Genomic DNA, 27,802 nt, shown 5'->3' on the forward strand with positions numbered 1-27,802 from the left:
GCGCTTGGTTGTCGTCCAGTTTCTGTTCTCTCCTTCTTGGGGCTAGAGTTCTGAATTTTTATCTGAGTGCATGGCCTTCTATAATAATTACATTTCCAGCTCCCTTTGTAGCTAGGTGTGGGCACGTGACTGCATTCTATGAAATTACTTCCAAGTAGGAACGATACATACTATAGGCAGTTGAGCAGGCCCGGGAGGGGTGTCCCTGCCCCAGGCAGACTCTGCTCTCCAGGCAGAGGAGCTGGGTTGGGGGAGGGTCAGAGCAGAGCGTGGCCTCCGCGCCCTGTGCCCTGTGCCCTGTGCCATGGACCGGCTGCTCGGAGCAGCAGTGAAGACATGGGTGTGGTGGTGTCACAAGGCACCGGCGAGTCCTGGGACCCACCCCTGTGTGTGTGAGAGCTCTGCTGAGCAGGGAGCAGTGTCCGCCCCGGCACAGTCGGGGCAGTGGCGGGAGAGCACTGATGTGCCCCCACTTGCGTCTCCCCAGGTGCACAATCTTTCGTGAACCAGGTGTGGAGGTCCCTGTGGGGATGTTGATGGGGGTGGGAGTTGCCTTTTTTCCTGTCCTCCCCAGCCGGGGCAGCAGTGAACGCTTTGGCCGCTCTGTGTTTGGGGGTTCTGGTGGAGCCCCTTGTCCCCAGCTTCTCCCTGCTGTGCTCTCCCTGTTGGTGGGACCCGGGGCTGGGGTGGGCCGCCTTGTCCCTCAGAATCTCGGCGAGGCGGGGGCTTCCGCATCTCCCACTCTGAGCTGTCCGTGGCCCCCCCATCGCAGAGTGGGTTGTCCTCTCCAGGAGAAGCCTGGGGGCATCACTGTGGCAGCTTCTGTGGCCCGTTTCCTCCGGACCGTGTCTTACAGCCAGGTGGCTGCTCTTATGGGCTTACAGGCTCCTTGGGACTGTGAGGGATTTCGTCTAAGGCTGTGGCTTCCGTCTGTGTCGTGTTACTAGTAACTCAGCACTGATTCTTTTTGCCTGATCGATCTGATCATACGTGCTTTATGGCGCTCAAAAATTCTTTCGTTTTCCTTTGTCAGATGAACCCTTCTCTGTGTTCTAGGACTGCAGGGGATAGTTTTCTTAATTTTACGTTGCTTTGGTGATTTCTTCTTTAAGGGGAAGTCCTCCTGTGCCTTTGAGACTTGGTTTCCCCTCTGTGCTCTCCCCATCTGCCCAGCGAGGACCGGCCCTCTGCCCTGGCTCATCCGGGCTCCTCGGGCCTGTTTCTTCGCTGCCTCCCTCTTGCATGCTGTCACCACGTGCCGAAGCGCTGACTGACATTAAAGCTGTCCTTGCGCGTCTGTGTCCTGAGACACTGTGGGCTCCCTGATGACAGCGACTGTGCCTCGTTCATCTTTCTGTTCCCAGACTCTGCCCCGTGCCAGGGCCTGGTAATGTGCTCTCCATGCTTGTTCAAGAGTTATTTTCGGTTTGCCTTCTTGATGCTTTGTGAAAATTATAAGCTACAAGTTATGGAATATAATGTATCATTTCCCTCATGGGAAGACCGAAACACTAAGTAAGAATTACTCCTCCTTTTTAAAATTGAATTTGTGTATTATTTAGCTGCCTTCTGAATCACATAGGCGTGTGTGAAAACCAAGTTGCTGTTTACAGTAGTGCATCTATGGGAACATAGATTCTGGATCACGGAAAACGACCTAAAAATATACTCTCATAGGCAACCTGAGTTTAATCACAGCCAGCCTGTGTTTAGAAAAAATGAAGCATCATCTTGGTATTAAATTGCACAGAAAAGTCAGGTCGCCAGCTCTGTGTCTAGCTTGTGGGTATAGAGAATACTGATGCAAAGGAGTGCGCGGTGAGGTGTGTTGGTGGTGATTTGGTTGCTTTCCGTGTATTATTACTTTTCCCCTGGTGTGAAGCCCATCTCTGCTACTTACCGACTGTGACCTAGGCAGCCTCCTTAACTGCGCTGAGCCTCATTTTTTCCAGATGTAAAATAGATATAACGGTAGTTTCTGACTCATAGACTTGTCACGGTGCTTAAATGACCGAGTACTGGAAAGGCACTGGGCGGGTGCCCGGCCCACGGCCGGTCCCGGACACTTGCTATTCCTGAGGGTTTCGCGCAGCTGAGCTTCTGCGGCTGCTCTGTTTCTGTTCCTGTGTTTGCTCCTTTGCTCAGGGAAGCCTCGCCGACATTCCCCATCTCCACTCCCTGCTCTTTTCCCCTCCATCCAAGAGCGCATCTCCTTGGACTTACCCTAGATTTTCCTTCCTTACATTGTCCTCTTTTCCCACCGCTGGAAGGTAAGCCCCACGAGGGCAGGGATCTTTGCTTGGTGCCTAGAACATGCCAGGGTCTTGAAGTTGCTCTGTAAATGTTTATTGAATAAAAACTAAGAGTACTTAAGGTCAATCAGATGCCAGTTTTGCAACTGTTACGACTCAGTGTATCTGAAGCAAAAAGTGAAAGTAAAGTAAAATGAGAGACACTTGCATGTCAAAGAGACACTACAAGTTTCGGTGGGTTTTAAACTTTGAGTGTATTTTACATGGATGTATATAAATAGAACAGAACAGAAAACAGTTGGAAAAGGTTTGAAAACTTCCCTTCCCACATTTCGTCTCAGCCTTCTTTCCCCTTGACACGAATGAGGGAGTTGGATGGGCTGTCTTCTCACGCCTTCCCACTCGGGCTCCCTGGCCGTTTCCCAAGCTCCCTTCCTGCCTCTCGAGTAGCATGAAGCTTCTGGCACAGCCGGGTCTGGGCTGCGTAGGCAGCCGCCCAGGGCCCTGCGTGTCTCTCACCACGGAGGGCGGGCGTTGTTTCCAACAGCAGGACTGTTTTGGGCTCAGCTGTTGGCTTATGGTGCTTCTATCACGTGAAGCAGAGAGAGGGGTGCTTTGAACGTTGCCACTGAAAAAGCGTGGCCTGTTGCTTCTTTGCTTATTCTCACCTTCCATCACCACCCAGGCCCTCACTCTCAAATTCCGTGTCGTTTAAAGCTGAACGTTTTTGGAGAGTGGTTTGGAGATTATCCTGAAAGATAAATTGCTTTTACTGAATATCCCTGACAGCTCCCCAGATCACTAAATTAATAGCAGTGAATGGAGAGATAAGTAAAACTAATGCTAGATTCAAGTTTCGTGCCGGGGGTTAGAATCGCTGTGCTTCCCAGGGTCTCAGGAGCCCACTCCTTCACCCCTCGTGTCATTTTCATGTTGCAGTTTTCCTGTATGTAAGTTCTACCTTCGTGTAGAAGTCTGCAGATGGGCTGTTAATAAACCCTTGTGATCGTGCGGCACCTCATCCTTATGAACTTGATGCACCTTTCTTTGTTATTTAAGTCTTAACATGTTTTCTGCTCTCTTTAAGGTGGTGAAGGACTAGGTTTCGTGGGGGAGATTGCTGGAGCTTTTCACAGATGGGCGCTCTGGACAGCTGAGGGCGGGCAGTTTAGAAGCGGCCCAGCGCTGCGCTCTCCGGCATGGAGGGAGGCACCTCTGCTTACGTTAGACCTGCCCAGATGGTACTTGCGCTTCTCGGGTAGCTAGTCTCCGGGGCAGTCATCATTTCAGGGAGGTAGAGCGGGTACCAACATCTCATTTCACGTTAGAGAACTCCCAGGGGAGGTTACTTTCTCAGACGTTTTTAAGAACACAAAGAACACCGTTTACAGATTGCCTGTGATTTAAGACCTTGTCTTACTGTGATAAATCTTAAAGGAAAGGGATGTTCTTTTGAATAACAGAAATGCTGAAACTTGAAATTATTGGCACTCACTAGTTTTCTGGGTCGCCCACTTTGCCGACCGTCGTAAATATGCCTAAGCTTCGTGCGTCCAGAAGCAAAGTGGTCCCGCTCAGAACAAAGACCCGCCCCCGCGACCCCAGGCGGCCCCGAGCTGACCCGCCCTCCTCCCTCCGAGGCAGCTTCATGACCGGCAAACTCGTGCCACCTTTGGGCTCTTGAAGACCCTGGTTTCGGAGTCCAGCTCTCCCTTGTTTCCTTGCCCGTCACCCTTCCCTGCCTCTCTCCCTCTTTTCACTGAATCTGTGTGTTTTCCGGCTACATTCCTGACACTGCGCTAGATGCTGAGGACTGAAGGAAGACCCAAGTCTGTACAAAATGTACCCATTCTTTTGGCATCTACTCTGGCTGTGATGTTTCTAGGTGTATTTTCTAAAGACTTGGGCCTGTCTTCAATCTTCATAGTTTGGATTTCACTGTTTTATTTGCAGAATTTTGAGGTTTTTTTCCAACTCTGTTCTTGTTTCATTTTGCCTTTTTGCAAAAATTATTTCTTGTTTTTAGCTGATGTTATTTTTTTCTTGGTCTCTTTGAGATATATTTTAAAGTCAACTTTAAAGAGATATTAAAGGGGGAAGTATTTTAAGGTCATTTTCAGAAGGAGGTATTATTTTCATTTCCTCTGGAGTAAATTCTTTCTTGAATTGTAGATCTCATTGGTTCTCTCTTTAACATTAATGTTCTTTTTTAAAAATTTGATTTGCAGGCTCCTATTAAATAGGAGCCTCCCCTCCCCTTCTACCTTTACCACTTGTTGTTAATGACTTTGTGGTTGCCACCACCCAGCCTCTAAAATATTCCAGTCCAGAACCATATTGTGGCTCAGAGTTTCCATCTAGCTCTGGCACCGGAAATCAAATTTGTCTAGTCAGTGGCAAACCTATCTGGCAGATCCTCCTATGAAGATGTGTCTGCTGCTGTGTGCCTCTCATTTTAGACAACTTAGCCTTCTTTTAAAACAAACAAAAATTTATAGTTTCAGGCTGGCAGAAGCAGCTTTTTTCATCTTCCTCTCATGGGCTGCATAATTATGCCCCAGTCCTTGGTCTTAAACAGCAACTATGGCTCTGTCGGTGCTGTTAGCCCTGTTGCTCACGAGAGCTGAAATCCACCCCTGCCTGGTTCCAGCCTTGATCTCCGGCAGGTCCACAGCTGAGCCTCACCTACGCCTTTGTGTTTCAGTAGCTTCCGTGTTGAGTTAGGACTACACAGCTATGTATTTGAAATTTTCTTCCTTTAAATTTCCTCGTTGCTCTGCTTAGAGTGGCATGGATGGGGGTTGTGGCCTTAAAATATGGTCACACATTTTACCGTGTTGAAGGCACATGACAAGTATTCAGTGGTATTTCTTGAAGGGATGAGTAAATAATTGTTTTTGATTATTTAAGCTAAGGTGTTTGAACTTCATCTGAAAGCTGTGGGCAGCCATTATACTTTTAGAAGAATGTGACCTGATTAGGTATTATGTTTTGGGAAGATAGTTCCAGTAGGATGGAGGGTGGAGCTTAGAAAGGCCAGATAGGAGGCTAGGAGACCTGTTTGGAGAATATTGCCTCTGTGTAAAGGTCACGAGAGACCCGGCGTTGAGGGGGGTAGATTCACAGAGGACCCCGGGGTCACCAGGAGCAGTTTCAGCGTACTGGGCAGGATGTCCAGTGACGCCTGGACGTCCTTCACCTTCAAGGCCGGCCCTCTTTACTGACTGCACCTCTGGTTACGTTGCTCACTGGCTGTTTGGAATAGAAGATTGAGCCTTTGTTTCCCTTTTTTCCACTGATCCTCAAGTCAGTCAAATGGATGTTTGTTAGATACATGTGTGGTACCCTCAAATGCACAGAAGAGTAAGGGCTGGAAGGGACTTTATTTAGGAGAAAGAAACTGAGGCCTAGAGAGACACATTTGTTGGTTACTGACAAAATAAGGAGTAGAGCCCTAGCATTTTAATTATTATCAGTAACTTCCTGTGTCACTTTCTTCTTGTTTCTCATTCATCTGTCACACATCCATAAGCATCTTTTCCTTACCCAAGGGAATTTCTGTCATAACAAGTTAGTATTTTTCTACTTCTGAGGACTCACAAGTTCTAGTTCTTTTCCCCCACTAAACTCTGACTTGGATTCTGATATTTCCCCCTTTACTCTGGAATCAGTTTCCGCTTGGTTTCACGTGTCTGTTTCCCTGACGTGCAGTAAGCAGGTGCAGCCATCGTCCCCCCTCCCCCGTCCCCTTGACCCTACTCGCTCACATCGGCTCACAGACCTCAGGGGAACAGATATCGACCTGCAGTGCAGCAGGCATCAAATTGGACAATATTCAGAAGAAAATAAGACACATATCCTGTCCAACGTGACGTTTGTTTTCCTGTAAAATCTAAAATTCGTACGACACAGCAGTTTCAATGTGGAAAAAACCCATGAAAACACAGCATTTTTTTCACATTTTGAAACTATGTGACTAATATCTTCTTATACACTTTTTTATTATAGAAGAATACTACTTTAAAAATAGTATTTAATACCACTAAACACATACTAAAAACACTAATAACAGTAATGCTATTGTTAATGATGTTTTCCTGTTAGAGACTACTTAAGTACATCTTGCTGAATTGCCTTAGTCTTACGTTTACATCAGGTTTTCACATCATTTTGTTGTTGTGGGAATGGACCCTGTGTAGGACTAACACATGGGATTTAGGAAAAAGCGCCTGGAGAGGAAGGAGCAGTTTCGGAGTCACCATCCTCTCTGAGGAGATGTCCAGGTTCCGTGATACTGAAACACTTTGCTCTTTTTTATTCGTTCCCTCAAGAAATAGCACCGTGTGCCAGGCACCGGGCCAGGCGCACGGTGGAGAACAGGATGGGGTTAGTCCCTGCCTCTGAAATTCACAGTTTCTTTTACGCATAATCTGCTTCTCAAGAGCATGAAATGCTCCAGAGGGAGCATATTAAGCAGCAGATTGCTTTTCGGACACCACTCAGTTGAAGACAGACGTCTGTTTTGTTAATTTAGTGCTTAATCAGACTTCAGCGAAGGGTGTGCCTCAGTCAGGTCTTCTGGACTCCTAATGGCCTGGTTTCTGATCTTTCTTTTCATATCCTTTATTATTTCACAAAGCCTGAGTCACTCTACCCACTTCCTGGCTTAGAGTTCACAGCCGAAGAAGTCGCATCTTTTTAACCCTCTCTGCACGCGATAGCTGCGCTGTTTCCTTGAGCGTCTTCCTTGTGCCCTAGGCTCTCTTTAGATTCTCTGGAGCTCTCTGCATCCTAGAGGATGTTCTTAAAGCATGATGATCAGGACTTCACGGCCCCCCCGTGCATGGGCGGTGGGACACTGCTTTCTGTTCTGTTTCTCTGCTCTTTTGGGGGAGACTCCACGTTTTCTTGGTTTCTCAGCATCAAACCAACGCCCGAGATCTTCGGAAAATACTTGGAACTCTGAGGATGTGGCTCCTGCCACTCTGTCTTTTTCTCTCCTGTCTTAAATGCAGTATCTCCCTGGTCCAACTTGAAGGGTCTTGCCATTTTTCCAGCCTTTTCGGCAACTCCGTGAGATCTGACGATTAACTATTTCTAATGTGACTTTCACTTTTTGGAAAGACAATGAACGTTGGGAGATTTTCGTAGTCTACCTCCTCTCCCAGGTTGTTTTCAAAACATTAAATAAAGACAGTCCCTAAACTAGCCACGGACGGGATCTGCTTTTTGTATTTGCTCTCTCAGCTTATATGTTTTGTTCCTACTTTAGTTTTCCGTCTGTAAGTCCTCAGTCTGCTGGGGTGGGGCTGCTGGGAAGGGACGGGGAGCCCCTGTTGGCAGATGAGATGGAATTTTTCTCCCACCGGCGGAGTTATTGTAATTACTTTGTTAAAGGCATGTGTCAAGGCCTTTGACAATCTAGGTGAATCATATCCACGATTTGATTTCCTCCTTACTCCTCCTTGCCCGTGTGCTTATTTAGCTCTTAAAGAATTCTGCAGAAGTAACGAGGCAATATCCACTCTCGCAAGGCCAGCTGTATTTTCTGCCCTGCCCCATCTTCAGCCGCTCGTGGCTTCTGCTCATTGCTGTACCCTTTGCTAGATTTTTCACCGTGAAGGTGACAACCCTCGTTTGAGTTCCCCTCCAGGGGGACTGTCCGTTACCTTGTTATGGATCTGCTGGCATCTTCATCGGAGTGAGTAGACTTTTACAGTATCATGCTTGCCCGTCAGTCTCGGTGACTTGTCTGCATTCCAGCTTTTCTCTGAGACAGAGGGCAGCTTGGTATTTACCACTGTTCCACCCGCCTGCTTCAAATAGCGGTTTGGGAATGGAACGCCCTTGTCCTGCCCAGCAAGCAGAGGGCAGACTCCCACTGTCTCCTTCCCAGGCCCCTGCCGCCTGGCTCCCCCAGCAGCCCTCTCTAAACCCCGCTGCAGCTCTCACTGACTTTGGATCCTTGCCCTTGGGCCCCACTTCGCTCTTCCTTGGACATTATTTTGAATTACTCTAGTTGGATGCGCGCCGTTCCCCGTTTCCCTGCTTTGGCTGCCGGTTTGCTCTACGGTTCTTGTTTGTCGTGAGCTTCGGGGTCTGCTTTCCAGGGCTGCCAACGAAATATTTTCAACAGAACATCTAGGTCTCTTGCGAGATGTTACTGTTACCGAACTCAGGCTCAGCTGCTCTCTGCTCAAAAGCCAGTAAGTCCAGAGGCAAGTGTCAGCAGAAAGGAAAGGCGCTTTCATCTGGAGAAGCGGCAGAGAAGGAGAGAGAGAAGGTGGGCTCGGGTCCCAAGGCCAACCCTGAAGATTCTGCTCAGCCTCGGCGGTTCTTAAAGGGAAGAATCTCAGTGAATCGTCGAGGCAGGAGGCTGGGTTCTGCATCCTTCTCCATGGTGTGCAGACCCTGACTCTCTTCAGATGTTATTTTGCCGGAGTGATCTGCCTGCAGAGTTGCTAAGCGGACTGCTGGGGTACAGAGCTCGTCGTTCTTGAACTGCTTAATTCTTTGTTCTTCTTTTAATCTAGGAAGAGAATCAACAGGCCACTTAGGTTCTTTCAGGGTTAGAGGGAAACAGAAATGGGCAAACAGGAAAGGGGCAAAAGAGCTGCTTTCATTTCCCCACTGTCAGACATCATTCCATTTCTACACGATTAGGGGCGAAGTGCGTCTTCTGTAGCTGCTTCTTGCTGACATAGGTGCCGTGTTCTCAGAGTGGAAGATGACAATATGGGTCCGTAGCATCTCTTTGCTGACAATTTTAGTTGCCCGCGCAGAGCAAGCTACAATTATTTTGATGCCCACAGAGATATAGACTATTATGAGCACGAGTGTTAACCCCGTTCTCTCGAGGCCACTTGTTGGAATTGTGCTGGCCATGGACTCAGTTCTGCTCAAGATGGAGCAGTTTATGTCATGGCTACAGTCTGGTCATCATGCATGTAGCTTGTCTCTCTGGTGGCAGTTACAGTGTCTGTCAAACAGCTCAGGACTTTGCCTCCGAGTGAGTCTGTGAGTCTGTTGTCCTAATCATTAACAGCTTCGTTTCGTACCTGGGGGCCCTGCAGGGTTCTGCTTGGTTCCGTTACTTAGTGAAACAAGCCTTTTGTACATTTCCTGCCCCTCCCTCTCCGCCCCCCCCCCCTCGTGGCTTAGATAGTTTTTCTGTATTATTCCTTCTAAAATTAATACACTATATGCTATTTTTGGAAGAAAAAGTAGGTCAAGAGAAATGGAGGCAAAAAGGACAGAAAACAGTTTGTTCCACGTGACAGGCTGTTGTCGTGGCCACTCTTAAGCTGTGACGACTGACAGACACTCGGACACGACCGTCTCTGTGGGGTACAGCTCCCTGAGCTGCTTCCCTGCCAGAAGTTCTCGCTCTGCTTCGTCTTAACGAGATTCTCTTCCCTCTGAGAACGGCGACCTGCGTTACTGCACCTGTGCACGTTGTAGCTTTCCAGACCCTCTGAACCATTTCAGGGCGTTCTCATTGTTTTGTTGTTGTTGCTGTTCTGATGGTCTGTGGACTAAAGAATGATTAGCTATTAGATGCAAAGGTCAGTGCTGAATTCCTACTTCAGTGTTATAATAGTGGCCACTGCAACTGTAGTGACAGTAGTCGGGAGATAGCAGTGATGCTTTATGGTAACAGTGCACACGGTTTCGGTCCTCCTGTGCACAACCTGGGTAACTGCTCAGGCTTTGTCGGTACTGAGGGCTCCCCAAATCCCCATCGCCTGAGTGGTAGTGTGCAACGAAAATTAAATCCTGTAGTCATCTCTGGATTATCCTTAACAAATAGTTTTAATCCCTTAGTTAAACGTTTTAAGGCTGTTGGCTAAGTCCCCCTGATTTAGATAATCCCTCTATCCACTCCTGTGCCCTAGCCAGCAGTGGGCTTCAGGGCAGTTAGATCATTTCCTGTATGCGTGATCAAAATAATTCAGAAGATTAAAGTTGTAAACATTATAAACTAGGGCTCAGCTAGTTTGATTATTCACTTTTTGATTGTATGTCCAACTCTGGTGTCATATGAATGCTTTAGTGTACTGATGTGGTTTTGGTTCTTAGTCTTGGAGGTCAGGAATCTATCGATGATTCAGACCATAGAATAATCGAAGATGTAACCGTGTGCCTTGACGTTTTGTGCATCAGACCCCGGCATGGCAAAGGGAGCTTGTTAATGGGGGGGGGGGGTTCTGAGCGAGACTGGGGGCTTTTCTTCTCGAAGCACGTTCTAAAATACTGGAATCTGTCACCCCCACCAATAGAGACACCTTGCCCTTGCTTAGGCTGTCGACTTCCGCAATCTGAGGAAGCCTGTGGATATTCTCAGGATAAGTTCGTTACAAGTATTGTAACGCAAAGCATAACACTGAAGATTACAGAGGAAACTGACTCGATTCATATGTTCACGTCACAGTATTTAAAAGCCAGGCTTGTGATCCAGCGATGTGACAATGTGGCACAGTGGTAGAGCAAAGCCTGAGGTGGGTCCGATAACCCCCGAGCCTCCAAAGCAGCGATGGGCAGAGTGACACTGAGAGGCCCCCAGCAATCCTGCCCCCGTGACAGACAGCGGGAGTGCCACCTGGTGCTTTTACTCTGGGGATCGTTCCTGCACTCAAACCTGAAGGAGGTTCTAAACCTCAGGTAGACTTTAGTGAAAATGAAGGTGTCTGGTTTCTCACCCCAACCCCCTTGCCCCCTTCAGTTCTATCCGGGGACCCTGTGGACCCTTGGCCAACTGTCCCAGTGTGATTAATTTCACAGGCAGGCTTGTTTCTTACTTTTGCTTGCCTATAAGGAATCTCTAGAAAAACTAGGTCGTTACTCTCGGTGCCCTTGTCCCATGTGGAAATCATGGCAGGTTTTTGTTTTTCACCAGCTGATAAGCCTCTAGAAAGTGGGCAGGAAAAGATGTCTGATGTGGCTCATTTGTGATAGGTGGAGTCACAGTATTTGTAAGTTACAGTTTTCTGTGAAACCAGGGGTTTAGTTTAACCGTAATCTTTGTTCTTGAGTTATAGCCTATCTTCATTGAGAAAGCAAGAATGGGATCAGAGATTCTTGGCGGTTACAGCAAATGGCAAGGAACTGGACCACTGAAGCGGGGGGGAGCCCAACATTGGCAGCAGTGAAGATTCTCAAACTGAAGGACTGTCCTTGACACCGTCCTTTCCATGTCAGTGGACGGAGGAGCTGGCAGGTTTGGGAAGCAGTACAGTGTGGGCCTCAGGGCAGAATCCTGCTCTAAAAAAAGCTGCGCTTTAGGCAACCCTGAGACTAGGGAGACGGATTAACCAACATTTCAGTTTGTCTTAATGGATAAGAAGTAAACTTGTGAAGAAACGTGCCCCACGTCTGTTCCACAAAAGTCTCACGTTCTGCCGTGTGCTGAGCAGTCGGGTGAAAGTGGAGAGCCCTGGCCCCTCGTGGGCCGTGGACGGATGGCTCTCACCAGGTCAGAGTCTTCAGGAGTCTGGGGTGGTGTCTTGTCCAAACACGGTGAACGTTCCGATTCACCGTGGGAGTTGTTAGTCACCTTGAAGTATTTCAGAAACTTACGGAAACTACGTATGAATTTACGTTGGGCATAGGAAGGCTCACAGAGATGTGTCCTTTGTTTAGTCTGGCTAGAATTCATCACTCCGGTGGACTAATAACCTTACGATTGTTAGATGTTTCAAATTATCATTATAAATCTTTTTGAACAAAAAATATAATTGCGGTAAAACAAGGAAAAATCATAAAATTGGGCTTAGGAATGTCGGGAGTGAAAGGTTCTGCGCTGGGCCTTGGCGGGGCTGGAGGCACAGAGAGCTGAGGCTGGGTGTGAGTCCCCAGGGAGGAGGCCGGTTGAAGTGATGCCCTTCCTCTGTTCTGGAACCACTGCCTGCTGAACACGCTGCAGACCGCATCCAGGGCCTCCTCCAGAATGGCCTCTCCTGCTGTTTACTGATCAGTTCCTTCTGTTTCCGTCCCTTTCCTCCGTTTGAACTGGAGGCCCTTGACCTCCCGGCGTGGGCAGAGGGCACTGTCTGTCCTATGGCTCGTGCTGCCCCCATGAGGACGCCCCCATCTCCACCTGCTCACGTGGGCCGCCGCCTCCCCGAGCCCTTCTCTCCTCTGTCCTGCTCGTCTCTCCTCTAAGGTTCTGTCCCCTGCCCCTCAGTCCCTGTGCTGTCGCCTTGTGGCCCCTTCACTCCCCTTTCTGACCTGTTCCCGGCAGGCAGGTGAGCCCCCCAGCTGCTACTCAGGGCACGGTGCCCTGCTGCTCCGGGGGCTGCCCTGGACGGGGATGCGCCCTCCCCAGGCCCCTCGGGGAAGCCCTCGGGGTCCCTCCGGGCCGCGCCTGCCTTGCCCTGACTGCCCTTCCGCCAACACAGTTTTGTGTCTCGGCCCAGCTGCTAAGGAACCGGCGGCTCTGGAGGGCGGCTGCTCCCTGAGAGCCTGATTCACGTGGGAAGGGATGTTTTATTGTTGCTCTCCTTGATTAATAACTTTCACTTGCAGATTCCAAGTCCCGAGGAGCAGCGACTGGCGTGGCTGCCTGTGCGGTCCCAGCATCTCCGGCTCCCGTGCTTCTGGGAGTCGATGCTGCAGGGGCGCCCTGGCCTCTGGGGCGTGTCTTTTCCCACATACAGTTCTTCTGCAGCAACGATCTTCTCTTTTTCCGAGGCGACATCTCTAGTCAGGAAACTGGGGCTCCTTCGTTGGGGTTTTAAAACTCAAATTTGCTGCCTATGTGAACTTCACTGCATTATTAACTGTATGATAGGGTCATTGAGAAATTATGTGTCCACACTTCAGGGCTCGGGCCGTCGCGTTCGTTCAGGTTCTGTTTCTGGAGCACCTTCTGTGAGACGGGCAGGCTTCTCACTGGTAGGAGAACAGAACAGACAGACACACACACACACACAAACAAGCACGGCTCCTGTGCTGGGGGGCTTCCAGGCAGTTGACGACTCGAGGGTCACAAGGCGACTGCCCTGGGGGGACCCCCTCAGGGAGGGGTGAAGCGGGCCGTCTGCTCCGGACGGTGGAATCATCATTGTTCTTTGCTTCCTTTGGTGTGAGGCCTTGCGCTCTGAGCCAGGCCTGCCGGGACCGCAGCCTGCTACAGTGAAAACACTTCCAGAATTTACGTTCCAGTCTGCAGGCTGTGCGGAAGTGCAGGGCAGACCTTCAGTTCCTGCATCTGGGTCCCCACAGCCCTCGGGGGACCGTTCCTAAATCGTTGTTGTCGTTGTTTCAGGAAAGGCTGTGATTTGCCACCTCTCTCTGAATGAGGATAATTCTGGGGATATCTGTGTGTATCTCTGAATGTCGATAAGGGCAATCTGCTTTATATTTGAACTTAAATTTACTGTTTTCCCGTGGCTTCAGATGCCCTGGTTCTTGGAAGCTCTGTGACTGCTCTGACAGCACCTGGCGGGCGAATGTGTCGGCGACCAGGTCTTTGGTTATATCACCAACCTGCTTCCTCCACACCCGTTTCCCAGCTGTGGCCTAAGATGGTCTCCTTTGCTCTGAATTGTACATCGCCATGTGGTGGAACCGTCAAGCCTTCGTCATATTTGTTATGCTAAAGTTTTGAAGTTTACATAGAATTTCACTTACCTTGCTCCTTGAAATTTTACCTATTTCAGTACGATTAAATTATCAACCTTCTTCTATCATTGTGATAGCCCATTTTTTTCTACTAGTTTTTGTAGTTTTATTTTGATATTTGTGTGTTTGACACTTAAATCTCAGTAGCTACCATGCTGTCTTCACTCATCCAGCAAATACTGGACAAGCTGTGTTTCAGGCACGGGGGTTCCTGTAGGACGAGAGCGCATCCCCGCTCTCGGGAGCTTCGTTTTAATGGAGGAGATGGTGAGTAAGTAATCAGATCAGCGTGAAGGCTGGATAAACAGAGATGAGGGGCTTTGGGCCTTTCAGGTAGACAGGAAGGCAGGGCAGGCCCCTGTGAAGGGGGGGCGTTTGCACAGAGATGGGGGGGCAGAGACGGACCGGCGCTGCACACGGAGGGGCCGTGAGTCCAAGGCTGAGGCCGCAGTCGGGGGGGAGGGACCGCAGTTGAACTTGCTGGGGCTCCTGGGGTGCTTCCTGTGAAGGGGGGGCCGGCAGGGAAGTGGGCAGACACGCTTAGGGCCCGTGAACCCTGAGGGCGGAGGAGTCGTCTAGGCTCCCTAGGGTTCCGTTGGGAGCATCCGGGGAGTACGTGCCATTTCAGCAGAGGGAGAGGGGACAAACGAAGAAGCGCTTTGGGGGCAGCATCAAGAATTCCGTTCAGGTCAGGTGAGTGTGAGATGATGTCCTCAGATGGGACGAGACATGAGGCCTCTGCTCAGGGCCGGGCAGGCCTGCACACAGGAGTTTGATTTGGGACAGCTGGTGGGGGAGGGGAGAAGCAGCAGTGCTGAGCCGGGGGCTGGAGAGGGGGTGGCCGGGTGGCACAAGAGCCCGGGAAGCTGCCCCCCACGAGTGGGGGGAGAGCTAGGAGGATGCGGGGTTCCAGAAGCCACGCCAGAAAATGTTGCTACAAGGGGAGGGCGGGCCGGTACTTGTAGGCTTGGGTGTTTTGATCCGTCCGTTTTTTGTTCTCCCTGCTGGGTGAGGTCAGTGTCTGCTGTTGTCCGAGTCCTCAGGCCTCTGAAGGGGTGGGCTGTGTCGGGCTGGAAATACACTCCAGAGCCATCCTGTAGTTTTGAGAAAACGTGGAAAATAATGATAACAATTTTGAAAACTACTCAGTCTTGGCTCGGAATGTAACTGTGGTTCATTTCAGGGGTCAGAAAGCTTTTTCTGTAAAGGGCCAGATAGTAAATATTTTCACTGCTGTTACAGTGTGAAAGCAGTCATAGAAAACACATCAACCAATGAGTGTGTCTGTATTCCTAGACGCCTTTAGGACAAAAACAGGACAGAGCCACGTTTGGCCCACGGGCTGTATGTGACTTTCCAGACCCCTGATGCTTTGAAGTCTTTCAGAATATGACACTTGTAACTCTTAGGGGTTTATGAAGCTGAAAGTACTATTCTCATGTTTTCCTTTTAAAGGAAGCCACTTAATTTGTTACTCTGTATTGTAAACACTTTGTGGACAGTTGGATTTGATCAGCCAATCCTATTCCCCAACACTTTAAATAGCAAGCGTACGCTTAAGTCTTGGTGGAGTTTCCTAAAATCTGTGTACATGGAGCCACACCCCACCCCATGCTCCTGCCTCAGTTACTTTTTTCAGCCTAAGTGCTTTTAATTCTTTTCCATGATTTATGTTCTCTGAAGAACCACCTATGAATTATCTAAACTGGGTTCCCTAGCATATGTAAAAGCTTTTAAGGTGTGCAAAGGCTTCTTAATCTGTGTTGCAGTGATTGAGGGTCAGCGTGCACGTAACATAGGATCTACGCAGCGTATGCACCACTAGCCGTTCTCTTCATGTAGCTGTTTAGATAGTGTGTATACACATGAAGAAATAGCCAAAGAAAGAAAAAAACCAATGTTCTCTTTGCTGTTCAGACTTGGGTGATCCCATCCAAAGGATGAACAATATTACTGGGTATGAATTTATATGTGAAAATATTTAGGTCCTGGCTTGACAGGTTTCTAGTGTGAGAGAGGAGCTCCTGGTGCAGCGGGGCTTCACCTGCAGCCCGTGAGCCCCTGGAAGCTGTAGGCCACACCGCGTGTGTGTGTGTGTGCATGCGTGTGTGTGCACGTGGGTGCACGCTTGCACACACGTGCGTTTCTCTGTCTTGTCCGAGTGTCCGAGGTTGTCATGAGACCCCGGCAGAGTTCGCCCCCCGGGACGGCCGTGCCCCGCTTCCCCAGCGAGCGCCTCGCCTGTCCGCACCTCAGCCCTGCTGCTCGCCACGTTTGTGTGACTTTATCAAGTCAGTTTCTTTGAACCTCAGGGCCTGCTTTCTCTTTCTCCTAGAATTGTAAAGCTCCCAAAAAAAGCACTTTTGAATTGTGAAGTGTCCTATAAGTGTTTGTCTGTGGCGTTATACCACGAGAACACTGCATCCAGGGGGAGCATTTGAGTGGTTGGAGTGAGCTGGGGGGAGGGTGGTCTCAGCAGGTGGTCCCAGAGCCCCGATACCCCGTCGCCTGAGGCCTGCTCAGGGCGCTGTCCCCTCAACCTGGGCCACAGCTTTTCCTGAGAACAAGATGGCCCAGTGCCAAGACCATGTGTTGGGGAAAGAATAGCCTTTTCAGCAAATGTTGCTGAGACAACTGGACATCCATATGCAGACATATCACATATAAAAATTAACTAGAACTGGGGAGTGGGCAAAATGGGTGAAGGGGGTCAAAAGGTACAAACGTCTAGTCACGCAATAAATAAGTAGTGAGGATGTAAGAGCAGCACGGTGACTAGAGTTAACAATACTGTAGTGTATATCTGAAAGTTACTAAGAAAATAGAGTCTAACAGTTCTCATCAGAAAAAAAGAATTTTTGTAACTCTGTGGTGATGGATATTAACTAGACTTATCAAGGTGATTATTTTGCGATATATACGTATATCAAGTCATTATGTTGTACACCTGAAATTAATATAATATTGTATGTTAATTATATCTTAATGAAAGAAAAAAACCACAATGACATACCATTTCACACCCACTAGGACGTCCATAATCAAAAAGCCAGACCACGAGAGGTACAGGTGGGCGTGGAGAAACTGGAGCCCTTATCACTGCAGGGGAGACTGTGGAATGGTGCAGACAGTTTGGGAAACAGTATGGCAGGTCCTCGAAATGGTACACACACGACTCTAGGTATAGATCAAAGAGAAATGAAAATATGATGTGTGAAAGAAGCCAGTCACTAAAGGCCGCGTATTAGATGTGACCCCCTTTAGATGAAATGTCCAGAACAGGTAGATGCATAGAGACAGAAAGTAGGTCAGTAGCTGTCAGGCTGGGGATGGACGGATGGGAAGTGAGCGCCGATCGGTACAGAGTTTCTTTTGGGGATGAGGAAGACGTTCTGGAATTAGATGGTGGTGATGATTGTAGAATGCTGTGAATATACTGAAAACCACTGAGTTGTAAACTTTAAAGGGTGAATTTATGGTATGTAAATTTCATTGCAATAAACTGTTATGTAAAGAGAGTAAAATAGCCCCAAATCTTGCTTTCTTGGCTTTGAAAGATTGTGGGTGAAACATACTTTTTTCTGTTTTGTCTCATGGTTGCCTGTGAGCTTTACTGACCTAGAGAACAAGGGTGAGTTCTGTGACCTGAGTCAGGTCCCTGACGGGCAGGCCCGGAAGTTCCCTGAATGCCCTGAGCCAGGGACAAGGCGGCAGAAGGAATCGGGGGACACTCGGCCCAGAGAGGGGCTTCCAGGGGAAGCTGAGGCCTCAGCAGACGATGGGGAGTGTGGCCACGTGTCCAGCTGTATTTGGCCTGTGAATAAACCAGAGACGGAGAATTTCAGCATTATTAGTTTAGGAGATTTGAATATTCGGTTAATTTGTTTATTGTGCTTAGAAATGATTTAAGAACAAAGCACATCAGTCACATTCATTTTTAAAGAAAACATTCGAGAACTGCAAAACACTGAATTATTCCTTAACACACTCTTCTTAAAAGTCAATCAACTCAATATGCATTGGCATCTTTCTGTATTCAGTGTGTTTTATAATTAAAAGATATATCATGTATATAGTATACTAAAAAGTCAATCTTGTAGCTTAATTAAAAATAGAAAATAAAACAATTCTTTTTAAAATCAACTGTGTTCTCATCACATGTTCTCAAACTTACCTGTGCATAAAAGTCAACTGGGACTCATTAAAAATGTGGGTTTCCTAGGCTCCCCAAGAGATTGGTTCCACCTGAATTTTTCAGGAACACCCAGGTCATTCTGAGGAGCAGAGGTGTGCACTTTGAAACGCACGGCCCTGGGGACTTCAGCCTGGAGTTAGGAGGTGATGTACGTGGTCAAAGTGGGCCTCATGTTACCGTAGGTCATTAATACCTAGTTCTTAAGGTATTTTGCAGCCACTTGATGTTAGAAGCAGATGACATCCATATTCTGATTCTGCTGCGAGAGAATAATATTTCCTCACAAGCATAATGTTTCACAGTAGGAGAAGTTGCGGTCTGTCCCCCCTGAAGCGCCTTTGTCACTGGCGCCCGTTCACGTGGTCCCGTCTTCCCCTGCTCTCTCCAGATTTCTTTTGACTTGGCTGAATATACTGCGGACGTCGATGGGGTCGGCACCTTACGGCTTCTGGATGCAGTGAAGACCTGTGGCCTTATCAACTCTGTGAAGTTCTACCAAGCCTCAACAAGCGAGCTTTACGGGAAAGTGCAGGAAATACCGCAGAAGGAGACCACTCCTTTCTACCCGCGCTCGCCATACGGTGAGGATGCGCACGGGCTCGGTTCTCTGTGCTCCTGGGGTGCTTCCGCCTGGACGCTGTTCCTGTCTCGTGGCTGAGGTCACGTGGTGTGAGAGCAACGTTGAAGCAACCTAACGGGGCCGGACTTGCTGGTCAGACATCTTTGTGTTGTGCTCACCGCAGGTTTTTTTTTATATATATAAATTTATTTATTTATTTATTTTTGGCTGTGTTGGGTCTTTTTTTCTTTCTTTCTTTTTAACACCTTTATTGGAGTATAATTGCTTTACAGTGGTGTGTTAGTTTCTTCTTTATAACATCATGGCAGGTTCTTGCTGCTGTCTCCTCCAAGGTGAAACCTGCTGCACTGCTTCACCCTTCCAGATGGGCCGCTTTAAAAGGAAAATTAGGTCCAGCAAGATTCTTTTTACTGAACTGTTGAGGTTGTGCTGAAGTGATACGGCCTGGTGTTTTTGATTCCATTTCCCTGATGAAATTCTCCCTGAGCTCAAACCCTTAAACAAACAAACAAAAATGATAAAAATTGAAAACCGCTAGAATATTAAGCTCCCGTATTTTTCACTTCCTAATTCTTTAAAACTAAGAAAAAGGGGATTAGACCTAAGAAAGGTCAGTTTGATATACTGCACACACTACAGTTGAGTGAATTAGATTGTGAAGGAACGAACTGTGATTATTACAGAAGGACGAAATTCTTAAGTATTTCCTTGTCACGTGATAAACTGGCAAAGAAACCTTTATTTTGTCTTTGGCTTTTGATTCATTTTTTTCCCTATTTGATATATTACATATTGTAAATATTGTACGTTGTTACTTGTTTAAGTGAAAATGGCTGTCTTTTATAATAAGACACTGTCTTTTATAACAATCACTGTCTTTTATTTGCTTTTAAAAAATTATTCCAACAGGGGCAGCAAAGCTCTATGCCTATTGGATTGTGGTGAACTTCCGGGAGGCGTATAATCTGTTTGCAGTGAATGGCATCCTCTTCAATCATGAGAGCCCCAGGAGAGGTTGGTATAGGTACTGATGGGAAGAGAGTGTCAGGCTCCACGGCAGGAACGTCACGTGTGTGTGTGTGTGTGTGTGTGTGTGTGTGTGTGTGTTCTGCACGTGTGCTGTACAGACTGGGAATGTTTCACATCTGTTTTTAACTATGTGAATGTCAGAAGTGGTAAATGAGGAAATGTAAACCCAGCCTTAATCACCTATTAACTTTGTTAGAGTTTTTATTCAACGTGGTGCCGAGCAGTGTCCCAATTTTACCGTTTCCTTTGGTAGGTCGCATCAAGTGAGTTTTAACCCGAGTGTCAGGAAGTGTCCTTGGGATGCAAGGAGCTGAGCAGGAGCCAGGGCTTGTTCCCCAAGTCACTGTCACTCATGAAGGCTCTACCTGTGGCGTCTTTCTGTTTTTACTTTGAATCCATTGGATATTCAGTATTCTTATTTTACATTCCATTTAAACAGACATCCAGAAGTTTCTGTGCTTCTAGAGTATGTCTTAAGATACGTTTGAAATCACTTCTTATATTTAGAATCGTTATTGGGTTTTTTTTTTTCAGAAAATCATATTTGTTTGCATTGGCTTGTTTCCTTTTCGTGGTTGTCATTGAGACTATTAGCAACATGCCAGCTCTCCTGTTGCAGATATTAGGTTTTAAGTAAGAAAATGTGTACTCCTTTCATTACTTCTGACTTTCTGAAGCATGAGAAATCTTTACTAAACATGTGCACTCTACAAAGTAAAAGTTATCTGTATAATCTAATTCTAAGAAGTTTTATTAAATTTCACTATCATTTAGCCTTTTAGCTTGAGAATGAATGAGAAATCCAACGTCGTAAGTTGTTTCATGCCCAACAATTAGTAATGCTTATAACTTCGTCAATGAAATTTTATGTGACTGTGTAGCCACGTAATTAAACCAGCAAGTCATGAGGAAAGATTAAAGTGACATTTATACAGGTGTGTTTAGTGGCAATACATTTTTATTTCATAATTGCATAGGTTAAAAATTCCCACGATGGGCTGTGGAAGCTGTTGTTGGAAAGGAAAGTGAGTGACCAGGCAGCCAGGAATGTTTCTTTCACTCAGCTCCATGGTTCTGGATGTCCTGACTAGAGGGGAGGAGAAGGAAGGCCTCAGCTGTCCTTGCCTCCAGACTGGGCGGCAGTGTTGGGGATCGACCGTCAGGCCTCCTCAGTCGCAGACGTGTTGGTGCATTTTGTCTGGGTTTCTGTGCTTCCCCCCTCAACTTTTCCACTGGCAAAAAAGAAATACAGCTCAATTGTTTCGGGTGAGGTTAGGATAGGGAAAAACATTTAGTTGTAGAAGAAGGAGACAAATTTAAATGTAACCCCCCATCTTCTATTTGCATATCTCCTAATGAGAACTTTTTTTGCTTTGTTGATATTAATCACTGTTATAAAAAATTTATTTTAAAAGTAATATTTCTTTTTAAAAATTAATTTTTTTATTGAAGTATGGTTGATTCAGGTGTTAGTTTCAGGTGTACAGCAAAGTGATTCAGATATAGATATATATAAAATTTTCAGATTCCTTTCCCATATAGGTTATTACAAAATATTGAGTACAATTCCCTGTGCTGTACAGTAGGTCCTTGTTGTTTGTCCATTTTATGTATAGTAGTGTGTATGTCAATCCCAAATCCCTAATTTATTCCTCCCCTCCCACCTTTCCCCTTTGGTAACCATAGGTTGTTTTCTATGTCTGTAAGTCTGTTTCTGTCCTGTAACTACGTTCATATGTACCCGTGTTTTTAGATTCCACATATAACTGGCATCATATGGTATTTGACTTTGCTTGACTTACTGCACTTAGTATGATCATCTCTAGGTCCGTCCATGTTGCTGCAAATGGCATTCTTTCTTTCTTTTTTATGGCCCGGTAATATTCCATTGTATATATAGGTACCACATCTTCTTTATCCATTCATCTGTCAACGGACATTTAGGTTGCTTCCGTGTCTTGGCTATTGTAAATAGTGCTGCAGTGAACATTGGGACACGTGCATCTTTTTGAATCATAGTTCTGTCTGGATATATGCCCAGGAGTGGGATTCTAGGATCATATGGTAGTTCTACTTTTACTTTTTTAAGGAACCTCCATACTGTTCTCCATAGTGGCTGCACCAATTTACATTCCCACCAACAGTGCAGGAGGGTTCCCTTTTTTTTCTCCACACCCTCTCCAGCATTTATTATTTGTAGGCTTTTTGATGGTAGCCATTCTGACTGGTGTGAGGTGATACCAAATGGGGCCTAATTAAGCTTAAAAGCTTTTGTACAGCAAAGGAAACCATAAACAAAATGAAAAGACAAGGTACAGGATGGGAGAAAATATTTGCAAATGATGCAGCTGACAAGGGATTAATCTCCAAAATATACAAACAGCTCATACGGCTCAATAGCAAAAAGCAAACAACCCAATCAAAAAATGGGCAGAAAATCTAAGTAGGCATTTCTCCAAAGAAGACATACAGATGGCCAACAGGCACATGAAAAGATGCTCAACATTGTTAATTATTGGTGGAATGCAAATCAAAACTGAAAGTAATGCTTCTTTTTTTTATTTTAAAGAAAAGAGAACAGTACAGGAGGGTATAAGGAGAAAAGAGTTCCCTCCCTCACACCGACTCCCAGCCCCATCCTCAGGCCCGCTGTTGACTTCCCTTCAGAAGTGGCGCAAGCGTCTCCACGTCAAACATGATAGGTGTCCCCCCCCCCCCCCCGTGACAGTCGGCAGTTCCACACATAGTGTTCTGCGTCTAGGGCTGAATGCACATGATAGGTGTCCCCCTCCGTGACAGTAGGTAGTTCCACACATAGCGTTCTGCGTCTAGGGCTGAATGCACATGATAGGTGTCCCCCTCCGTGACAGTCGGTAGTTCAACACATAGCGTTCTGCGTCTAGGGCTGAATGCACATGATAGGTGTCCCCCTCCGTGACAGTAGGTAGTTCCACACATAGCGTTCTGCGTCTAGGGCTGAATGCACATGATAGGTGTCCCCGTCCGTGACAGTAGGTAGTTCCACACATAGCGTTCTGCGTCTAGGGCTGAATGCACATGATAGGTGTCCCCGTCCGTGACAGTCGGTAGTTCCACACATAGCGTTCTGCGTCTAGGGCTGAATGCACATGATAGGTGTCCCCCTCCGTGACAGTCGGTAGTTCCACACATAGCGTTCTGCGTCTAGGGCTGAATGCACATGATAGGTGTCCCCCTCCGTGACAGTAGGTAGTTCCACACATAGCGTTCTGCGTCTAGGGCTGAATGCACATGATAGGTGTCCCCGTCCGTGACAGTAGGTAGTTCCACACATAGCGTGCTGCGTCTAGGGCTGAATGCACATGATAGGTGTCCCCGTCCGTGACAGTCGGCAGTTCCACACATAGCGTTCTGCGTCTAGGGCTGAATGCACATGATAGGTGTCCCCCTCCGTGACAGTCGGTAGTTCCACACATAGCGTTCTGCGTCTAGGGCTGAATGCACATGATAGGTGTCCCCCTCCGTGACAGTAGGTAGTTCCACACATAGCGTTCTGCGTCTAGGGCTGAATGCACATGATAGGTGTCCCCGTCCGTGACAGTAGGTAGTTCCACACATAGCGTGCTGCGTCTAGGGCTGAATGCACATGATAGGTGTCCCCGTCCGTGACAGTCGGCAGTTCCACACATAGCGTTCTGCGTCTAGGGCTGAATGCACATAATAAGTGTCCCCCCCCCCCCGTGACTGTAGGTAGTTCCACACATAGCGTTCTGCGTCTAGGGCTGAATGCACATAATAGGTGTCCCCCCCGTGACAGTCGGCAGTTCCACACATAGCGTTCTGCGTCTAGGGCTGAATGCACATGATAGGTGTCCCCCTCCGTGACAGTCGGTAGTTCCACACATAGCGTTCTGCGTCTAGGGCTGAATGCACATGATAGGTGTCCCCCTCCGTGACAGTATGTAGTTCCACACATAGTGTTCTGCGTCTAGGGCTGAATGCACAAAGCACACACCGCTTTGTTTTGTTTTATTATATATCTAAACCAATGATATCTCATTCTTTATTTCATTTATATACTCGAATAATGGAAAATAATTAAAATAGAGTATATGTGAAACTGATGTGATACTTATCTGATACCTAATAGTTAATACTTGGAGCATTTCTTGAAACTTGAAAATTAATTTTCATATTAAATTAATCTGATAGTAGAATTGTTGTTTTGTCACAGTTAATTGTTATTTTTTAAGGAGGTTCTTTGCCAGACTGAGAATTTCTTCATGGTAGGGACTACATTATGTTCTTAAGTCAGCAGCTCCTAAAGCAGTGCCTACCTGCTAATAAGCATTCAGTAAATATTATATAGGTTTCAGGTGTACACCATAGTGATTCAGTTTTTAAAGGTAATACTCCATTGTAGTTATTATAAAATATTGGCTGTATTCCCTGTGCTGTGCAATATATTCTTCTAGCTTATTTATTTTATACATAGTAGTTGGTAGCAAACTGTTTTGAAGTAAAGATTCTGTCTGATGTACTTTAGTAAATACCCAGAATTCACTTTTAATTGCCGCTAGCTTGTACGCCTGTGACTGCTCTAGTACTTTGAGTGAGTTTATTTTCTTAAGTAGGTTGAGCATTTGTCTGCACCTCAGTCTTTCCACCCTGTTATCTCGGGGAGCACTTTTTTCTAGTTGCTGCAGTGGTAAACCTCGGTCTCGTCTAAGGTACATCATCACAAACGCCCGATTAAGTAGAGCCCAAACGGATGCTACTTTTTTGGGACATGTACTTTTTCTCTAACAAAAAACAATTGGCAAGGCCCATTTTGACTGCATGAATAACATTTCATGAGAATTCCTGACTTTAAAAGGTATGGAAGAAGTATTTTTTAATACAAAGATATTCTAGACCAGAGCTTGGCAAACTGGCTGGTGGGCCCAGTCCAGCCCACCTGGTTATTTTTGTAGGTGAAGTGTCCTTGGATCCCGGTAACGTCCAGGTGTTACACAGTATCCGTGGCTGCTTCCACAGTGGAGGCCTGGGTCCTGCAAAGCCCCAAATGTTGACTGTCTGCCCTCTAAGAAAACGTCTGCTGCCCCCCTCCCCCCAGGGGAATAGTTAGATCCTCAACAGCAAGAAATGGTTCACTTGGGTTTAGTATGGGTTTCTCCCGAGGCCGCAAGATAGTCTGATAGAAAGATTTCCAGTAAACATTAAAGTCACATTGAGTCAGAAGTTAACCCACCGGTAGCAGAACTCCTGAAGTGTGTTGTCGGTTGGGGGTTCCCCTGTGCTTTGCCGAAGTACCAAGGGGGCACCCAGGTGACCTGGCAGCTGAGCGGGACCCAGCAGTCCTCCCTTCAGGACGCGCTGTCACCAGCCTTCGCCCGCAGTGTGTGTCTTTTCTCCTTTGCAGTCCTCGGTGGTTCTCTTTAAGGATGCTTACTTCGTTATGTGATGAGAAGTTCATGGTAGCTCTGAAGGTAGTCAGGGTCACCTGTGGTTGGCACAGAACTGACAGTGGGGAATCACTGATCTAGTGAAGAAAGCCATGATCTGGGGACGGGGCCCATTTCCCTCTGCCATCTCTGCCCATTCTTTCAGTGACGGCTGGTTGGTTCATGTGCTCATGCTTTAGGTTTGCTTTTTAGAAAGTGTAGTCACTTGAGTAACATTTACTGCAAATTAACAGTGAATGATAGTTTAAATTCTAGAATTACATGTCCATAAAGGCATGAAAATGTCTGTATCATCATATGTTCTGTGAGTAACTACCACTATGTATTATATGATGATATTCACAGACATGAACATGGTGCTTTTATTCATAAACACTCAACTTGTCAAAATAAAAACATGTTCTGTTTAAATTAGGAGAATAGTTGCTTTATTTCACGGATAAATTGTGCAGAACTGGACACGTATCTGAAAAACTTTTTCTTCTCCTTTTGTTTCTCCAAACTTGAACTTCTTTATCTGTTTGACTTATGTATTTCTACATCTACATGTACATAAATACATGTAGCATTCTGTTAGCCACAGATGTGGCAGTGGTGCCACCTTTCTGCTGAAAATACAGATTTATATATTCTCTATTTAGGAGATAAAGGCTGTATGTATTGTCTAGAACTGTTACATTTTTTTCTGTGAGGAAAACGTCATATGCAAAAATCTTTTTGCTTTTATTGCTGTTTCTTTGAAAAGCTAATCAGTTAATAAGACTGTTGTCACAAAGTTGTTAACTATATAAATTAAACTATGTAAAAAATACTGAGAAATTTTAAAATTACTTGAAAATAGCTCACGTAAAGAAAGTAGCTTATTTTCAAATACATTGCTTATAATAAAATCTGAGATTATTCTACAAATTGGAACATAAAAGCAAGCCTATTAGGAAAGCCATTGTACCCATGAGCTGTTTTGTTGCATTTTTAATACTCTAAAGGTACTTCTAGAAATATTTTGACAAACTTGTATAACTTACACATTTCTTTATGTGCATATGGAAATTCACACATACTTTTAGTTTTTTAAATTTTTTAATTTAAAAATATATATTAGCCCATGAGATGATATCCTTTCTTTGAAAGAGCTTTTAGGGAAAAAACAGTGGACATCCACCTGTATGTGTTCTCCCCAAATACCCTCAGAATTTATGAGCTAGAAAGGAATTTAGAGATTTTTCCATCCCATTTGTCTCATCAGTGAAGAAGCTGAAGCAGCATGAGAATGAGTTGTCCAAGGTACAGCACTAACAGCTGTCAACACTGAGGCTAGACATAATCATGGGGATGGGAGGAATGACATAAACATTGCTCGTGTCTGTAGAAAAAGCACGTGTACACGTTTTGGAGTTGGCGCTGGAGCAGAGCTGGGGCTTCGCTATGGAATGAAGCGACGGCTCGTGTCTTTGGTAAAAGCCATGAATTCATCTGGCTGAATGCAATGTGCCTTTCAGATGTTTAGCAGAAATAATCGCAGTACAACATTAGTTTTATGAGATTAAAATACAAATGTGATATGAAGCAAAAAACTCATCTTGAGTATCACCAAGAGTTGGCCAGGAGAAAAAACAGAGCTAATACAAAATACATTAAAATCGTGGCAGTGAAAAGTGATAAAGTACTTTAAATATATCCGTAATTAACAGTTTAAGACTCCCACAAATGGATGGTGTACTGCTGCTGTTTAGGTATCAAGCCATTTTTAGACGCTATAGCACATTCCTGTAAATATGGGCTTCATAAGAAATCATATATAGCAGTCTAAACACAGTATTCACCTGACTGGGAGAATCTGGCATTTTAAGGTTCATGAACTTGTGGTTTTAAGTTTTAGACTTGAGCTTTTTTTTTTTTTAAACCGCCAAGTATTTTGCTTCTTAAAATGTCTAACTATATTTATTATCATAAGTTAATCTTTAGATTTTTTAAAACTATAATTCCTGTAAAAATTAACTACCTAAGTCATAATAAAATTTTGGGTAATTTTCCCCTTTATTTTTCTAAAGATTGTCCTTTATTCATTGCTGTAAAGATAAGATTAATACTCCAGGTTAGAGGTTCTCAACTGGGGGTGGGGTGAGGTGGGGAGAATATGACCTGCCCCCGGAGGACATGTGATGATATCTGAAGACTTTTTTGGTTGTCACCAGCGTCTTGCGGGGGCAGGGATGCTCCTAAACATCCCACAGCCCGAGTGTCAGTCGTGCTGAAGGTGACAAGCCCTACTCGCCCCATCAAATCTAGACGAATGTCATCTCTAAGACCAGGATCTTCTTTTTCTTTATGTATCACTTTTACTTTGCAGTAAATCCTTCCTAGACCTTGAGCAAACACTACCTAAACACAGGGGGAAAGAAATCTGATTTAAATAGCTCCATGTGAAACCATTTAGGCCTTAGGTCTTCTGGTAACTGCAGATCAGACCCAAGTCAGGGAAGCCCAGAGAACAGAGTTGTTTTTTCAGGGCTCTTCTAACCATCTGGGGCTGAATTCTCACTTTATAGTGACCCACTGGTCCACAGACCCACGTCAGGTTGGGTCCATGACCCTCCCTCCACCTCCAAAATAAATGAGCGTTTTTATCTTTTGTTATAAATTATGACAGGGACAAAGCTTTCCTTTGGGAATAAACCCT

The 27,802-nt window shown here is 46.1% G+C and overlaps 1 protein-coding gene across 2 annotated transcripts in view; it reads left to right on the top strand.

Annotated features, from left to right (window-relative positions):
* GMDS (GDP-mannose 4,6-dehydratase) overlaps nt 1-27,802 on the top strand; it is a 480,937-nt gene that overhangs the window by 182,572 nt on the left and 270,563 nt on the right. For both annotated transcript variants that reach the window (XM_082847742.1, XM_082847743.1), the window contains exons 5-6: nt 18,458-18,650; nt 19,559-19,663. In XM_082847742.1, the coding sequence (XP_082703868.1) occupies nt 18,458-18,650; nt 19,559-19,663 (298 nt within the window). The remainder of the gene's footprint in view (nt 1-18,457; nt 18,651-19,558; nt 19,664-27,802) is intronic.

The sequence above is a fragment of the Leucopleurus acutus genome, assembly GCF_964270905.1.
Source record: "Leucopleurus acutus genome assembly, chromosome: 10".
Taxonomy (NCBI): Eukaryota; Metazoa; Chordata; class Mammalia; order Artiodactyla; family Delphinidae; genus Leucopleurus; species Leucopleurus acutus.